The sequence below is a fragment of the Pelecanus crispus genome, chromosome 10, assembly GCF_030463565.1.
Source record: "Pelecanus crispus isolate bPelCri1 chromosome 10, bPelCri1.pri, whole genome shotgun sequence".
NCBI lineage: Eukaryota > Metazoa > Chordata > Aves > Pelecaniformes > Pelecanidae > Pelecanus > Pelecanus crispus.
Window position 1 is genome coordinate 14589052 of NC_134652.1, and position 17294 is coordinate 14606345.

The 17294-nt window shown below is 46.4% G+C and overlaps 1 protein-coding gene across 2 annotated transcripts in view; it reads left to right on the forward strand.

Annotated features, from left to right (window-relative positions):
* Positions 1 to 12980: 12980 nt before the first annotated feature.
* Positions 12981 to 17294, forward strand: part of SH3PXD2A (SH3 and PX domains 2A) — a 261363-nt gene continuing 257049 nt past the window's right edge. For both annotated transcript variants that reach the window (XM_075717611.1, XM_075717612.1), the window contains exon 1: positions 12981 to 13052. In XM_075717611.1, coding sequence (XP_075573726.1) covers positions 12981 to 13052 — 72 coding nt within the window. The remainder of the gene's footprint in view (positions 13053 to 17294) is intronic.

Genomic DNA, 17294 nt, shown 5'->3' on the forward strand with positions numbered 1-17294 from the left:
ATATTCTTGCTGACTTCCTCACTATTCCTAGGGAAAGTTGTATCAAGCTGATTCTGGACATCCTAAAACAGCAGGGGAGCTGGAAAAGAAGCTGGGCTCTTTCCCTGCAGTAAGATGTGACATAGCCATCTGTCCTCACATTTACATCCAGTGAGCCCTAAAGAAAAGTCACTGCTAAAGAGCACTGCTTGCAGCAGTGGTCACGTCAGGACTCGTTTTTCTGGCTTAAAGACTGATCTTGTAATCTTTCCATGTGGTAATAGCTGTGGATCTTTCTTTTTATGTATACTTTGTAATAGCTAGAGAAAGGACGTGCAAGCAAACAATCAAAAGATTTGCCTGTCCTTCCCAGCAGCGTTGGTGTACCCATGTCTGTAAATATGTACTCCTGAATGTGCACAACTTTCCCACTACTAAAGCAGTCCTCACCTTTCTCTGAAAAGTAATATTCAGGAATGGGGTCCTGTATCCCTTCCCCATCCTGCAACCTTGCCCACTGCTTGTCAAACATGTCTGCATTCTCTGTGCTACCGTGTGCGCTACTGATGCCTGTTGTTGTGGATTCTGTTCGGACCAGAATTCTCAAAATCAGCCACCGTTTTGCTGTTCATTTTTAAATTGCTTCCTACCTCATAAACGGTAAACCATAAATCAGATGCTCTGGAAAAGAAAATATGGAAGCTAGCAAGTCCCACTGTAATCTGCATGCTCCCCGTTGCCTTTTGTGTCTTCTATTCCTTGTCATCTTTGAGGAAAAATGCTATCTATATCTGTGCTTGCAGAGGAGCACAAGACATTGATGAAATAACATTGGCCTAAAGAAGGTTACTGTGCAAGACACTTTATTTGTAATAATCAGAACTCTGTTATGAGCCACAGTTCAAAGCCTGGAGCTGTTCAGTATTTATCCTTAGAGAGGGCTTCCTGCTGCAGGGGCTTGTCTGTTTAATTAATCTGTTTAATTAATGGTGTGGATGTGAGACCTTTAACTTGAAAAGAGTAGAAAGGATTGAATGTAACCTTCCTTTTTCCTCTGCACCTTCCCTGTAACAGTTGAAATAGCAGACTCCCGGGGGGCAGATGTAATGGTAAAGCCCTATAAGGATTGACATAGCAGGGAAAAATAAACCATATGCATGAGGAAAGCCAGTGAGTAGCCCTGTGTGTGCCAGGTCTCTGGTTTGTTGTTATATTATATGCCTCATACCAAACCCAGTGAGATATAGGCTAAGAGAAAGGCATGACAAAGTATTTGGCATTTGCATTCAGAGGTCTGTGGAAAACTCTGGCCTTAAAGAGATGGTGTGTATGTCCATAGTGGAAAACTGTGTATGAATCATTCTTTTGCTGTAAATTCCCTACTTGCTGCAGGGCTCAATAGTCAGTTTCCCTGCAGGCTGCCTTACTCCTACCGTTGCTGCTCTGTTTTGAGTTGGGTATGTTCTAGTCAGATCTTAATATGGGCCTGAACAGGTGCTGAAAGGATGTACATGTACAGAAAGAAATAAAAGAGAAGAGGATTAAGAAAGAATTGTAGCAGTCGTCTTCCCTGCACACACATCTCCCTCCCCCTGTCTCTGGAAAGCAGGGAAACGAGTCCAGATTCTGAGTGAAGTGGTACTGAGGGGAACTGCAACTTTAATTTATGCCTACAAAAAGGTCTGGGGCCAAAAGGGAGATTGGCTTCTCGGATTCCTGCTCTGATTACTGGTCAGATTGAAGTGATGCTTAAAAACAAAGGCTGTCTATGGAAGAAGTAGTTTGGAATATTGATTCCTAAATTCAGACTTACTTCAGAAGTTAACCTTGTGTTACTGCTTAGTTATGGAGAAGTCGCCTACTTGGCATGAATGTGAGGATATTTTGAGGAAAGTACATGGTGTCTTGAACCATAAGGAAGAGCATGGCATCTAATTTAAGAGACTGACTTGGCCATTTTCTTCAAGAGTCCTGTATTAGCAGAAGCTGATTTTGCTGGGAAAGGGTTAAAAGAACACTGCTAGCTCAGTGGGAAAGGTGATCTCTCCTAGGTTAGAAGAGAGAAAGACTCTGGTTCTCCTGAGGGTGTCAGCCAAGTGTGTGGGCTGGATGAGTTTTGGAAGGAGTGCTGCACAGCTGAATCTTGGAGGAAAAGATAGTCTGGAGATCGTATTGCTCTTTAGGGTCTCTTTAAAATAAGCTTGGATACTCATACATGCAGCATCTAATATGTTCTGTTGCCTCCAACTTTGATGCTGCACTTCCTGTGTTTTTGATGCGTTTCTGTGTGTAAAATCTGCCTAAAACCCCTGGCCACCTATCTTCTATGCATTGGAGGTTGATGCAGGCACAAAGTGTCTTCCCCCTCTATTCTGCCCCTGTTGCAATTTAAAAGCACTGATCAACTGCAAAGCATCAGAGATGAGGTGGGAAGAATTCATCTCGGGAAAGATGGGTAAGTGACTATGGAAAGAACCTGTCCTTGGAAGTTTTAGAGCTGGTCCTTGCTGGCGATGCTGGACTCCTGTGACTGAGGGTACATTCTGTTGGAGATTGCTCCCCAAGAACAGAAAAGAGGGATTTTTCTCACTTGAGTTAGCTCAAAGAAATATGAATGAACACAAGGGAGCCTACAGTTTTTACAGGAGTGAAAGATTAAAGCAAAACTAATGGAGGAGCCTAGACTTTTAAGTTACACAGAATCTGATTCTGAATAACTGCACAGAATAGTTGTGCCTTAAGCTTGCATGCTTTATTTTTTCAATGGTAGCTATGCCACACAGACTAACGCTTACTCTGGTTGAGCGCATTCCCTCTCTTGTAGCTACGGGGAATACCATATGCATATGCCTGCACAGAAGTACTCCAACTAGCTGTGGGAGCACAGAGCTCACTGTAGGTCAATTTACCCATTTTCTCAGTATCTCTACAGTATGCTTCTGTGACAGCAGTCTAGACATACCCATATTGGTATAAGTCACCTTTATGTAAGTGTAAGTACACACACTAGGGCTTTTACTGCTAATAAACTGTCTCTCTGTTTAAAGATCATGTCCTTAACCAAGAGAGTCATATCATGCACGCTATTAAAATTCTTAGACCACACCTACAAAATATTGTGCAGAACATTCAGTGAAAGCGCGCTTTCTTGTTTTGTTTAATTTGAAAACTTGTTAGGCAACACAATTATTACTGCTTTATTAAAGGACTTTGAAGGTGGCACTTTAATGTAAAACTGACAAGTGAGAATTCATGTTGTAGGACTGCTTCATGGCCAGTTCCAGTTTCCATAGAAACAGTTATGGCAGTAAAAGGCAGGGTAAGTAAAATGGAGTTTTTAAAAGCAGTGAGAATTTTTGTTACCTTAAAAAGGTATGTTTCCATAGAAATGCAGTGCCTGAGAACAAAAATTACTAAAGAATCTTAATATTCTGTTCTAGCAAAATGTAAGGTGATTGCTTTTCTGGTGAGAAAACAAAGGAACAACTCTACCTTCAGTCCCTGCCATCTGCTTAGGTGACAGAAGAGATGAGGTTGCTTCATGCCTCAGTTTCCCTCTTTGTAAATAGGGGATAATACAATGCCCTGTGTAGGGCATAAGTCTCAATTTTTCTTAATGTTAGTCATTAAAAGCTCTTGAGATCTATTGGTGGGAGCTCTTAGAGAAGAACTCTGTGGGAGTGGATGAATGGATAGATGCTGGAGTGAGACTTAGTTCTAGTCCAAGCCCCACTTTGCTAATAGCTTTATCTTTCTCTGCCTCTCCTTCCATGCATGTTGTTTTGCCTGTCTTATCTTTTTGCTCTCCAGGTCCTATGAGGCAATGATGGTCCCCCTGTTTTTGTTTGTACTGAATATTTTTCCTGGAATACTGTTCCGTCTTGTGACTTCTTAAATGACTTCTTAAAAATAGAAATCCAGATAAATGAGTTCTGAGTCTTCTTGTTCTCACATCTTTGGATTGTAAATTTTCACCCATGAGGGTATGTATTTTACACAAGCTACCTGGGAAATGAAGCTTTTCTTTCAAAGCAATAAATGAAAAATTTAAAGATTGGCTACATGACTGAAAGCTGTTATTTTTGTGGATCTGTCCATACTTGTGTATTCCAGTGATGAACACCATAAATAGAAGGAGTTGCTAATTCATTATTCAGAATGAGAATTCATCAATGAGCAGCTAGTGAAGCATGGAGCCGCATGGAGAATTATGAGACAAAGTACTGAAAATCTGCTTGTCAAAGATATGCAGTTGCATTTACTTTGGGAGTAAGCTGATCCTGTGGGGAAAAGATGTGCCTAGCAAAGATTTGTATCTTTATACTTACTTTTAAAAGGGAAGGGAGCAAGTTCAGATCCCATGGGCAACCTGAATTTTGGAACTTCCTGTCAGTGTGGTGCTATGTTCTTTAATTGCCATCTTTCAGCACAGTCTCCAGCCCTCCTGCCCCAAGCCTACAGGCTAGTGAGCAAACAAAAGTTCAGAATAGTTATAATAATTGGTTACCATCCTCCAGGAGCCCCAGCATTACAGAAACATTTTTGTGGATGTTTGTTGGCAGCAGGTAAATGCTGAGTTGGAGATCTTGGGTTTCATTCCCAGCGATATGCCCTGTCAGGCACAGAGGCTTTCCCCCTAATTTCTTTCATCTATTTCTGCTCCCCACTCTCCTCTAACTGTCATTTCTCAGGCCTTTCATTTCATTTCATTCGCAGTCTCACGGTTCATCTCTGCACCACAGATCCTGGTCAAACCTCCTTCCTCTCTACTTTGTTCTTTTTTCTTTCCTAACTCAAATATTGTTGCCAGCATCTGGCAATTGAATGTTTCAGTATAATCCCCTTGCCTAGCTGACCTGGCACTGTTCACAGCCTGTTCCGATTCCAGCAGGCTGTGCTTTGCTCCTTGTCTAGGCACCAGAAGAGGCAGGCATCATCCACTGCACTCTTGAGCTTTCTTCCCTGTGTAGTTTGCAGCAGGAAAGAGCTGCACTTTCAAGGAAAACAACGCTTTTTTTTTCCACCCCACCCTCCCAAAGACCCAGTAGCACTCTCAAAGATTCTAGTGATGGTTTTCTTGCAGGTATCCAAGTATAAAGAATAGAATTAAAAAATAAAACACTTGTGTCTTGCCCAAACCTGAGCAAGCACGCATCACGCCCCTGACAAAAGCTAACTGCCTCTCCCTGCCACTTTCATGTCCTTGCAGATTTCATTGCAGACATGATCTGTAAAGTTGATGTGGACTTTTAGTTTGTGTCTACTAGTTAGGGTGCCTCCTCTCCTTTTAGCCTGTTTTTTCTGAGAAAGTGTGATTATAGTCTGATGTGTACTGTGTGTCTGGGCATTTGTCAACTTCTGTCCCGCCACCCCAGTGACTTTGTAATCTGTTGGCTGGTTAAGAGGGGTGAAGGGCCCTGAGCTGTTATGGTCTTGCACATTTTTAGAAAATGGGTGCACTGATAGAAGAGGGAAGCCCAAATTAGTGGCCCCATTAGGGGAAGGAAGAAACTCAGTCATAACAACACTAGAGAAACCACATGAGACAGTCCCAAGGAACCTGTTTTGGTAACTTCAGTAACTTCAGCTGCCACAAGAAGGACTTGTTCTGCAGTGCTCTTTTATGAAATGACTGGACTGTTTTTCCTGCAGTTTGCTCGTAGAGATCACCCCGAGGCAGACATTCATGATGGGAAACTGCAAATTAAACTGTTAATATCTGGTAAAGTTATAGCATCTACATCGGGCTACAAAGTCAAGTAACTGATTGCTAGGGATGCCACCCTATTAGTTCCCACTAATAGCTTTTAAATGTGCAATGGAGGCTCTACTAATCTAGTCACAGTAATTTACAAGTTGAAACCAGCCCAGATTAACAAGGTTGAGCATAACATAACCAGGAATATGCTAGTGAAAGAAATAACCTAAAGAAACGATTTTCAGCAAGTGTTGAACCACTGAACGGTGCCAATTAACCTGGCACAACATGTCCTACAGCTCTTGTTTTAGCTTGCTTTTTGTTATTGATTGGAAGAATGAACACGCCTTCCCTAGCAGCTAGAACTGGAGCTCTGTGCCACCTTAGCCTGTGATGAACAAGCAGACCGGAAAGTCGTCCAACCTCTGCTGTGAACAAAGTAAGATAAATCGCAAATGTATGTCACTGTGTAACAGCCAATGTGATTAAATGAAGCATGTGCCAAGTCTGTTATTGACCTGGAAAGTTCATGGTTCCTCCCAGGAGTGGAGACCTCATCCAAATATTGCAGTGATACTTAGAAATAGGAGGGAGAAATTGGTTCCCTCAAATGTCTTCCCCAACAATAGATTTGTGCAAGCCCTGCAGGCTTACCTGATTCTAAGATGTGCTTTTCTTGGCCAGGTACAAAGATGGCAGGGAAATGAAAAGGGTGCTTGGAGTTGGGTTTTTCTCCTATTACCAAAATGTAAGTAATTCACATTGAGAGCGTAGGAGTTGTCCTTGCGTGCATGTAAAACTTCTTTGCTGTAATGTCCACAAAACCCCCCAGAGCTGTAACAAGCCAGGTGGTGTTCTGAAACAACTGCCTCCGCTGCTGACTAATACTCTCTCATTGTTTTCTTCCCTCACCTTGTCTTTTCCCCCCCCCGAATAAAATCTCTTGGACTTAATTCCTGGTTCAAAGTAGCTATAGACTCTCTCTTTGTCCTTTTGTGATCCTACAGTGATCCAGGACAAACATAACAGGAGCAAACTGATACAGAGAGGAGTTTTTTTTGGAACTCTAAACGTAGGAAAGGATGAGAAATACAGAGGAAGCTAAGGCAGAAGGATTTAGCACAAAGATGTTTGAAATTAGTCCCACTGAAAAAGGCTAAAGAAATAATTGCCTAACGATGCTTTAGACATCTGTTTTGGAACAGGCAGCAGGTGTTGCATGTAATGAAAGCAAGGACTTGTACTATTTTATTTCCTGCAATTAGAAAGCAGGGGAGGAAATGAGGGCAGGAAAAAATGGAGTAAGACAACATTTATCATAAACAGCTGGACAAATTTCTGTAGAGCACAGTAATATTTATATGCTCTTCCTCTGCCTTCCTTACACTATCCTTTACCAGTTCCTCTGTTCTGCAGGGTATTTTGTCCTTTCTAAAAGACCAATGCCTTGGATGCTCAAAGTTAGATGCTAAAGTAAGAGCTGGGGACCAAAATGCCTTTGAGGATCAAAATGTTCAGGACAATGTAATTGTCAATTACCCAGGTGCTGTTACGAACTGATGGAAACGGTCCTGAAGGAGAAGCTGCCTTTGTCTCACAGGTGGGCTCTGTGTGCCTCAGTCACTAGACCAGTGGCTGAGAGAGACTCCTGTTAGTGAAATGTTTTTTAGGGTTTCATCCCTGGTGCTGCATGGCCATAGCTTAACACATGCCTGAATTCAAGTAAATGCCTGGAATTATGTGGATGGTGTGTCCACTGCTCCAAGCTGAAAAGCATACCTACACCAGGGCCTGCTAGAGAAACTATAGCTCCATTTTCCACAAGACATTTTCTGGTTTGGGATGGTCTCATGCCCTTTTCCAAGCAATAACTTCCTACAGGGCATTTGGTTTTCCAAGCATCTCCACTACTGCCCTACAAAGTCTAACCTGGGAATGGGGGAAAAAAAAGTACTATTTGTGTCTACCCATGGCATGATGTTGCTGCTGAGGAGGTCGAAAAGAGTTCCTAAAGAAGTGTCTCTGCTGAGAAAACCACTTTGCTTTTGTATGAAGGTAACTTTAAAAAAAAAAAAAAATCAATGCACTTCACTGCTGAGTGGTAGAGGTTGCATGTTACACATTTCTCCTTAGAGTCAAGCTTGTGCTTTTGTCACCTATGGTCTAACTGCAGTTCCATGACTGACTTTTCATAAGGTTTTATTGATACATTTTTATAATTCACAGTCCATCAGTCAAATGTGGTCTGGTTTGGATATTGGCAGATAAACCATTCTACTTTCTCTAGGGGATGTGCAGCCAAATAAAATTAGTTTGGTTTCAGGAGGAGTTGAATGAGTAAAAATAGTGAACAAGGAAATTCAAGTTTTAAAAAGGCTTGGTGGGAATTTTAAATCTTTTAATACAGAGGACTTGGAGGGAAGAAAATGTGAAGAAAGATGACTACTTCCTAGATTGACTTTATTTGTAACAAGCTTGTATTTTCAGTAATGGATTGCCAAGTTTTTTGCAGAGGCTGAGGCAGAAGCCAGTCTCAAAATTTGTTGTTTTGAGAACAGCAAGAGCGAGTGAAGTCAGGGATAGCATCCAGGAAGAAACCTGGGGAATCCCAATCCAAACCTGTCATCAGTTTGGTAAATCTCAGCTGTCTCAAATGTAAGCCTGACATGTATATAATACATAAAGAAAAGTGTGGTTGGGCTTGCTTTATTTTATTTTTTAAGTCGTGTCAACAGATCTCTACAAAGCTTTCGTAACAATGGAAGAGTACAAGGTGTACGTGGATGAAAACCAGTCTGCAATTTGCTGCTACTACCCTAAAGGGAGCGTGCAGCACACATACTGCGGTTGGAAATCCTTCATCCACAACTCACACAAGAGAGGACTGAAAAATAACGTTAGTCATGAAAAGGTTAAATTGTAAGACAGCTGCTTCAAGAAAAGGATAATCTATAATTTAAGTCGAGGGTGAAGTAGCTCTTTCATAATATGAGTAAAAGCTGTTATGCCGTTGGGAAAGCATGTATACTGCTAGCAGGGGGAATGATTATTTTGGTTTTTCCATTATACTAGATTGCACACAGGGGCTGATAAAGCAATGCTCTCCGGTGAGGAGGCCGGGAGGGGAAGGGGCACGCTACTGTGCTCCGGGGGCTGCTCTGCCAGGACTGCAGCTGGTTTCTTCGTCTCCTTTCTACCACATTAGCTGGGCCTATTTATCTCTGGAGTGAATTTCATTTGAAGAGCAGTAATCTCCCAAGAAGATGAAATGCAATTGGCTTTTAAAAAATAGGAAAAAAGGATCACGCGTTGCTTCGTGTTTCAGAGTTTGAAATTTGAATGCCAGACAGGCTCTACTCTTCTTGTCGCTCCTGTCAAAAGACGTGTGTGTTGAAACCCTGAAGTGGAAGGACTGCATGGAAAGCAGCCCTTTTAAGAAGCTGAGGTTTTGTAAGTACAGAAGCTGAGATGGGAGTGTAACAAAGGCTCTGTGTTGTGCTGTTGCACATCGGAGCCAAAGAGACCCTAAGGGGCACATCTCTAGTACCATGTCTAGCAGATTATGCATGCAACTCTAGTTGCCAGTAATGAGTTGTGTGGCTAATTTGTCATGCAGAGCACCGAAAGCCCTCCTTCCCCCAAGGGGCTGAGCTCACGGGCGGGCGCTTTGCTTCCCCCCAGGGAACTGAGCACCGTTATGAGCCTCTTCTAGGTAGTCGGACAGGAAAACACTCTGTTCGACCTGGCTGCCCAGCCCTGGCAAACAGAAAAGCAAAAACAAGAAACAAAAGTAATCTTTAACAGCAACTGAGCCACTACAGACAGGGTTGTTAGGCCATAGTATGGTTAATACTCAGGGGGGTTTACTTACCTACAGTGATATGCAATGAGTTAGTAAGAGGCATCAGAAATGGCCCTACTGGAGCACAGAGAATTCTGTCCCTTGTTTTGTTTTCTCACTGATTTAATGATCCGAGTGTTTTCAATTTACAACTCAAATGCTTATTGACAAAAAACTTGCCGGCATGACAAAGTCCTCTGGAAATATGAAGACTCAAGTCATGCTCCAGCTCTGAGACCGTCGCACACGCATTCTGTCACGTGTCGGCTTTTGCTGTAATTGGAGCAGAGTCCAGGCTGCCGGGCTGTAGCTGTATGACATCTGTGAAACTAACGGGATTACCTGTCTGGTCAAAAAAAGAAAAAAGATTTCTTTGCCCAAATACCCACCTAGCAAATGAGGAGGAAAAAAAACTTTTAAAATAGCTGGTTTATCTCAGTCTTCAGAAGTCTGAATTTCCCAGGGTGTTCCTCAGGTGAATTTTATTGGAAACATGAGTCCGTAAAGGTGAATTATTAAATCAGCTGTTGACATTAATATATGTATTAAAATTGTTAATAATAGCAGTGATGTTCCCATGTAGTGATAAGACTTCAGTAATGGAGACTTTAAGAAAAAAAACTATAAATACTAGGAGCTTTAGGATTAAAATCCCTGGAGTTAGTTATTTTCCTACAAATTAGCAGTGCCTCGGTCTGTGTGTTCGTGGTCCTAGTCAGGTACAGGCTCTTCCGCACTTGGGGTCGGTCATCCACCAAGCCTGCTGTGCTCTTCGCTGCAGACTCAGTCTGTCTCTTGTTCAGTCGCAGCAGCCGGAGCCTGGCTCTCCAGCACGAGGCTGGGAAGCGCCGTCAGCCGCAATTTCCCAGCTGCTGCCTAAGAGAGGAGCAGATTTTCCCAAGCCTGCAGCATAATAAGGGGTTTCAGTTATTTTCTGCCAGTCTTGCAATAGTCTGGGATTGGACTCCCACTAGACTGGGTGTTGTACATATTTTAAAAGAACAATCCATGCCCCTAGCAACGTGCATTTTTCCTATGTAGATGGAGGGATGCAGACGATGGAAGAGGAGGGGAGCCAGATCTGTCCAAGGGCTGGGCCGGCTTCGCAGCTGGAGAAGGTTGTCTGGAGCGGTGGAGAATCAAGGTGTCTTGAGTAGAGGAAAGGTGAACAGTGGGCAAGAGGTTGTGAAAGTACAGGGTAGACACCAAGGGAGCACAAACTCCAAAGCGCCGCTCTCAGGTTGGACTGAAAATAGCAGCTCCTTCCTGACACGAGCAGATGAGAAGAGCACCAGTAAGAACATGCCAGGTGGCAAGAATGTCAGGAAGGATGGGGCAGAGTGTTTGGAGAATGATGTATTTTGTCTCTTTCCCTCACAATGACATGTTTTGAAAGCTGATTTAAAACAAACCCTGAGTGTTTTTAACGGGGGGGGGGGGGTCCTCCTTTTTTTTTTTTTTTTGACAGGGTGATAGGAGAAGGGGAGGGAATGTGTGGTATAGATCGGTAGTGGCTCACAAGAAAGAGGCATCCAAGACCCAAAAGTCTGGCCACACCAGGCATATTTTTATCAATGGGTTATTTGAATATTTACGTTTTCAAGGAAGAATTTTCTTTGTTTGCTCTGCACACCAGGGACTTCTTGGCCAGTCTAAACAGTAAAGGTTTCTAATGTAAATAATTGCTCTGCTGCCTTGTGTCATGCATTGAGGATTTGAGGTAGGAAGTCCCTCAAAGAAGAGGAGGGAAGAGGGTGCTCTGAAGGAGAAAAGAGAAGCCTGAAAAGCTACAACAGAGGTGGGCACATCAGCTTTTCCCCTCTGTCCCCCACCCCATTACCAAAAGCTGGTCTCCTGTATGCCTGCGCACATCCTAGGGTGGGATGCCGGGATTTTAGCATTTTATGTCAGTTCACTAGTTTTGGTAAACTCTGTGTAGTAGCCGAGGAGGGAGGAGAAGGCTGGCTCAGAGCCTCTTTCCTTGGCACCTGGCAGCAGTCAGTAGCTGTGTGCTGATGGTGCTGCTCCTGGTTTCCTTTCTTTTTTGAAGCTGCTCGTGGAAACCACCTACGGTTCGAAACCAACCACTTTCAAATGTCAGCCTTCAGGCTCGGCTATCTATGGCTTTGTGACTCTGCTGTCTCCCTCATGATTGTTGTTGCAGGGCTAATAACCCTTGTAAAAGTTGTGATTCAGAAACTGTGCCTATAGCATGTATGATGAAATCACATTGAGATCGACCGCTCGCTCTCTCTGAGGCTTTTTTTCCTAGGAGCTGGGACCTTTCTGCGCTCCTGGGCTTGCAGGTCTGGAGCTGTCAGCAGCACTCTGGAAGCTTGCTGGAAAATCTGCATGGGCTGCTCTTGAAGAGGCTTCAGAAGAAGGAGAGATCTTAGCGACTTCAGTTAATTTGGCGGATAGCTAACGAATGTCATGAAAAGAGCTGAGGGCTGGAAGATCGCATGTAAGTTCCCGCTTCTGGTGGAACTTTCAAATAATCATATGGAAAGTAATGATGCATTATTAAAAAAAAAAGAAACAAACCTGAACTTCCTAGGGCAAACTCTTCTTGAAGAGTGACTGGGGAAGACGGTGCTCACTTCTCTATGCATGTTTATGCAAAGAGCTGAAATGGGGTTATGGCGCTAACAGCCCACAGGACCGAGCCTGTGCACCCTTCCTTCCTCCAGCTCTGATCCTCGGGCGGCCCCGGGCGCCGTGCGCGGCCCCGAGCGGTGCCCGGCCCGGAGCTCCCAGCTGGGGCCTGCCGGGCTGCGGGCTGGGCGCCGCTCGCCCGCGGCTTTCCCGCACGACCTTGCCCGGCCGCTCGGGGCGGGCGTTCGGGACACTTTCCGCCGCGCCGGGGGCCCCGGAGGCATCCCGCCCTTCCTCCGCCCCGGGCGGTCCCTTCCCCGCGGTGTCCCGCGGCCGGGCCGGGGCGTCTCGGCAGCCCCGCGCCGAGGCGGAGGGCGGGGGCCCGGCCGGGGTCGGGGGCCGCTCCGGGAGGGGAGGGGGCCCCGGCCGCGGCCTCCGCCAGCGCCCCGCGGGGCGTCAGGGGGCAGCGCGCGGGAGGCCGCGGGCGGCCGCCATCTCAGGGCGGGCCGCGCCCCCCGCCGCACAGGGGCGGCGGCTGCCGGTCCCCTCCCGCCCCGTCCCCTCCCGTCCCGCCGGCGCCCCCCGGGGCCGCCCGGGGGCGGGGCCGCCGGCCGGGCCCTGCCCCTCCCGCCGCCCCTCCCGCCGCAGCGGCCGCGCCGCCGGAGGCAGCGGGCAGGGCGCGGAGCCGGGCGGCCGCCGCTGCCGGGAGGGGGGGAGCGGCTGCCGCGGCGCGGGGCGGAGCCGGCACCGGGGCATTCTCCCGCCCCCCCCCGCCGCGCCGGCCGGCATCGCCGCGGCGGGCAGCGCGGCGGAGGGTGCTGCCAGCGCCGGGAGGGAGCGGCGGGGCGCCGCCGCGGCAGCGCGAAGATGCTGTCCTACAGCGTGCTGGACGCCAACGTGGTGGACGTGGAGAAGCGGAGGAACCCCTCGAAGCACTACGTGAGTGGCGGCGGGGCCCGGCCGAGCCCCCGCTCCGCCGCCGGCCGGGCTGCCCGCATGCGGGGGGCGGCACACGTGTGCGGGCCGGGCCGGGCCGGGCCGGGCCGGGCGCCGAGCGGTGCCCGCAGCGCGGGAGGCGCTGCCCCGGGGGCCGGCCCCGCCTGACCCGGGGGAGGCCCCGGGCCCGGGAAGCCCTGGCTGCCGGCCGCCCCCTTTGCCCCTGCGGGGACGCAGGTGAGGCGCCCGCGGGGCTCCGGGCGGCCGGGGGCAGCGGCGGCCCGCGGAGAGGTGGCTCGGTGTGCACATGCGGCGCTTTTTCCTCACCTTTTTTCATCCCCTGCTTGGCTGTTGCCTTTCCTTTTTTTTTTTTTTTTTTGGTAGCGGTACAATTTCGAAGTTTCCTTCCCTCCTGAGGGTGGATCTTCCCTTCTTGCTCAGCAGGGTCCAGCACAGGACGGGACAGGTCTCTCGGCTCCCCGGCTTGTCTCCATCCTGGCCACGGCACCGCAGAGTGCCCGGTGGGGAGTGGAGCAAGCCTCTCCTGCCATAGGGTCACTGGTCCGGAGGTGCTGGATGCATCCGTACTCCTTTTCTCCCATAAGTTACATTAAGACCTTTTTGGAGGGGGGAGCCGGTCTGCACAGCTATCAAGGCAGACTCGGCGTTTGGGATCTCTTTCATCTCTCTTTCTTCCTCCTCCTTTCACACCTTACTGCCAAAGCACAGCATCCAAGGCGGATTTTTAACAACCTGCCCAGACTCCAGTATTGCAGGGTGTCATGTGGAAGTGTCTTTGCTTGCAGGAGTTTGCAGCATACAGTGGAGTAGCTTTTGCCCATCCACACAAGTAGAGAACACATCTTTTCTTCCCTCTCTGGCTGTTTCTGGGTTTTAGTTGTACCAAATCCTTTAACTCTTTCCGCAAAATACAACCTGTATTTTAATACACGGAAGGTTGGCTTTTTCTGTATAGAGAAGGTAAGTCATCCAGCTGTGGTAAGGAAAAGCCTGAGGGGGTGTTGCGTCTGGTGTGAAATTGCTCTGAGTATACTGAGTTCCTGGCATTGCGTGTCTGCCAGATTTCTTCAGAGCTGGTCAGCATTTGAACGGGTTGCCTGAAAGATAAGGCCGAAGATCGGACATAAAGCTTTGTATTAGTATTTCATATCGCTGAGCTTTTTCCTCTAAGGCTTAAACCGTAACCCAGCTTAAGGCTAGAGGGCACTAGTTGCCGAGGGATGCCGATTTGTAGATGTAAAGCTGAACCTCTCATCTACCGTGGAATTAAGCATCTTGTGCCCAGTTCTCAGGAGTGGAAATTTTACGTCTTGTGTCCTCTCAGGTTGCCAGCAGGACCTGTGCGTTCAGTCTATTACTCATTCACCGCTTCCAGGCAGGAAAGACTTCTTTTAGCTTTTGCAAGCTGCTGCTGTGAATTGTGGCTGACACCGCTGCAGGCTGTTATCTCACCTGAGAGGTGGCAGCAGTTCCGCGTGAGAAGTCCGTCTGCCAGGCACAAAGACATAGGAGAGACCTGGTAACAACGCCTTCCTGATCACCGAGAGAAACTGGTGTTGTTTATTTCTTATTTGTTGGAAAATAACCAGAAGACAAGGATTTAAATCCTGTATTTACAGTTTTGAAAGAAAATATTTCCCGTGTTTTCCTGCAGAAACACATCTGTGTTTCCTTGATGATCACTGTCATTGCATTTTAATAAACAGTTATGTTTAATAACATAACATTTTAATAAACTGTTCTGAGAAGCTCTCTTTAATGCTTCTAGTGGCAAATCTGTTTCTTCCCCTTCACCCTTCTCACCGTACACCTTTTCTAATATTGTCTTCTGCACAACAGTTCCACGTCCCTGTGTGTCCAGTTCTTGGGCAAAAAATCACAAACTAAATGGTTTGTCGGGTGACTAGTGTGTCTGCTTTTTGTCCCGCTTACTCTCAATCTCTGGCTGTACAGTATTCAGCACCATAGGGTCTTGGTTCACAAGCAAGCATTGGAATAATTCAGTTAAAAACAATAGTCATCTATGTCCTTGTGAATCTCTTTCTTTTAGATGAGTGAATTAGCCCACAAGTCCAAAAGTCTTTGACTCTTCTTCCTTTCCTAGATTGGAGTTTGCTGCAGATGCACGTGCTGCAGCCTTTCATTTGGCTTTGGCTGGAGTAACTCACTGAGGGTGAACCCGCACTGTCAAAGAATTTAATTGCCTGGGTCTGATCCATTGATCACTGTTCATTTGGTTCTGTGTTCTTTTTTTAACATGAAACAACTGTTTTCTTCTGAAATGAATATAAATGTGACTTGGGATTTAGTTCTCTCCATTGCCTGTGGATAGCTTAGAGAGTGCAAAGCTTCGTGCTCTCCGTCTTATGTGGCTCTGTAATATCAAAAAAGCCTTTCTACCTCCAAAATCCATAAACGCCTTCATGCCATGCCTTAAGGCCATGGCGACACGTACCTTGGCATCAGATTAATGATGTGTTTCTCTGGTGGATGGTGACATAGGTATTGCAGGTATTTTAATGTGACTCCCTTTCCTTTTAATTGTGACCTTTCAGGGCCACGGTGGAGCCTGGAGAGATGAAGGCGAGTCTTAGGCATTGTGGGCATGTGGAGAGGGGCTAAATGTGAGTAGCACATAAGTCCCTGCACTGCTTGGCCTAGATGCCAGGAATCATTCCCTGGAACAGATGTCTTTCGTGATACGAGCATAGCTTTTGTGGCCTTGACTCAAGAAAGTAAAAGAAAGAAGGCAGCTTTGCATGTCCTCTGCTGTGATCCCGGTGTGTGAAACTTCTGAAGAGATTAATACCTCACGGGAAGATTTGTAGGGCTCTGCACATGGGAAGAAATTAAAATCTTGCATCCAGTGCTATTTGATACAAACGCAGCCAGCTCTCTCCCTGCCTCGGAAATCGCTGTTGGGGAAGGGATCTGCAGTGCCTCCCGCTGCATCCCTGTCAGCAAATGGGTAGCACAACACCACCCAGTTGGCTGGGGGCCCTGGATGGCAGCATGTGAAAGGATAAACAGGTTGGATCAATAACCACATGCCTCTTGTATGGTATATCCCTAATTTAAGCTACTGCTGCTCTTACAGGTTTTGACTTTCGAAATTAATTTCCTATTCTTTCTCCATACTGATGGTCTTTTAAAAATTGATTTGCACTTGATAATACTTCAAAAATGTTAAATCTCCTTGCTTTCCCCCTTCCCTTTTCTTTTAACAAGAACAATGTCAGGAAGGTCAAGTCTGGGTTTGTTGGAAAGACCCTTGGTGCAACAGGGGTCATACACTGGCTGAGCAATGCTGTGGTGAAGCTGGGTGGATTAGGATGTTGCAGTTAATGGTTGAAGGTGTCAGTTAATCATTCTGAAGAGAAAAAGCTGGTAACAAAATCCAAATCCCTTTTCCGGCCCCTGCTAAGTTTTAAACAGTCTGAAAGTCTCTCAGTTGTTGAAGCTTGATCTGTTTATGGGGCAGCTTCTCTGGCTTTTAGTCTGAAATTGTGATTGTCTGAAATAAACATGAAATGATCCCAAACCAGAAATGCATTCTCTTTTTAAAAAGACCCACTGTTGATGCTTGCCTCCTGTAACCATCTGTTGAGGAGCATAAACAAGACATCCTTCTCTCCCCTCTCTCTGTTTCCAGGTTATCTTTAGGCAGATAGCTTACCTTTTACCCAAATGTCTGACTCATTTAGAAGCCCTGCAGGGAGCCTCTGCCTACCAGATGTGCTTAATCCCGCTCTCAGAGAGGTGATGGGGAGTTAGCACCTTCACCTGTTCACAGCTTTGCAGGACCCAGGTGATGGCAAACAACTGTTAAGAAGCCAAATGAATGGGATCCCCCACCCTGCTCCCTGACCACTTGCTCTTCCGCAGAGGACTGAGTAGTTAGTGATGTGCATTATCTCATGAGACATTTATATGCGTGAGGTCACTTCTGAGGTCTCTAAGTGTGCCTGTGTTATCCCGAGGGAAGGGGTGGATACATCAGTACAGATTTCCTCTTCCAGCACTACTCTATTCCTGTTTCAGTTGGGCTTTGTGTGTTTGTCAGCTTTGTACAGCATGGAGGGAAGGTAAAATGTTCTTGCTTTACAAGTGGATCCCCTGTCTCTTTCCAGTTAGAGTGAGGTGCATTGCTGATTTTAGTCACCTGAGATGCCTGCATACTGTCCCAGTTCCTCCCCAGGGTAATTGTTTCCTAATGGCATCTCT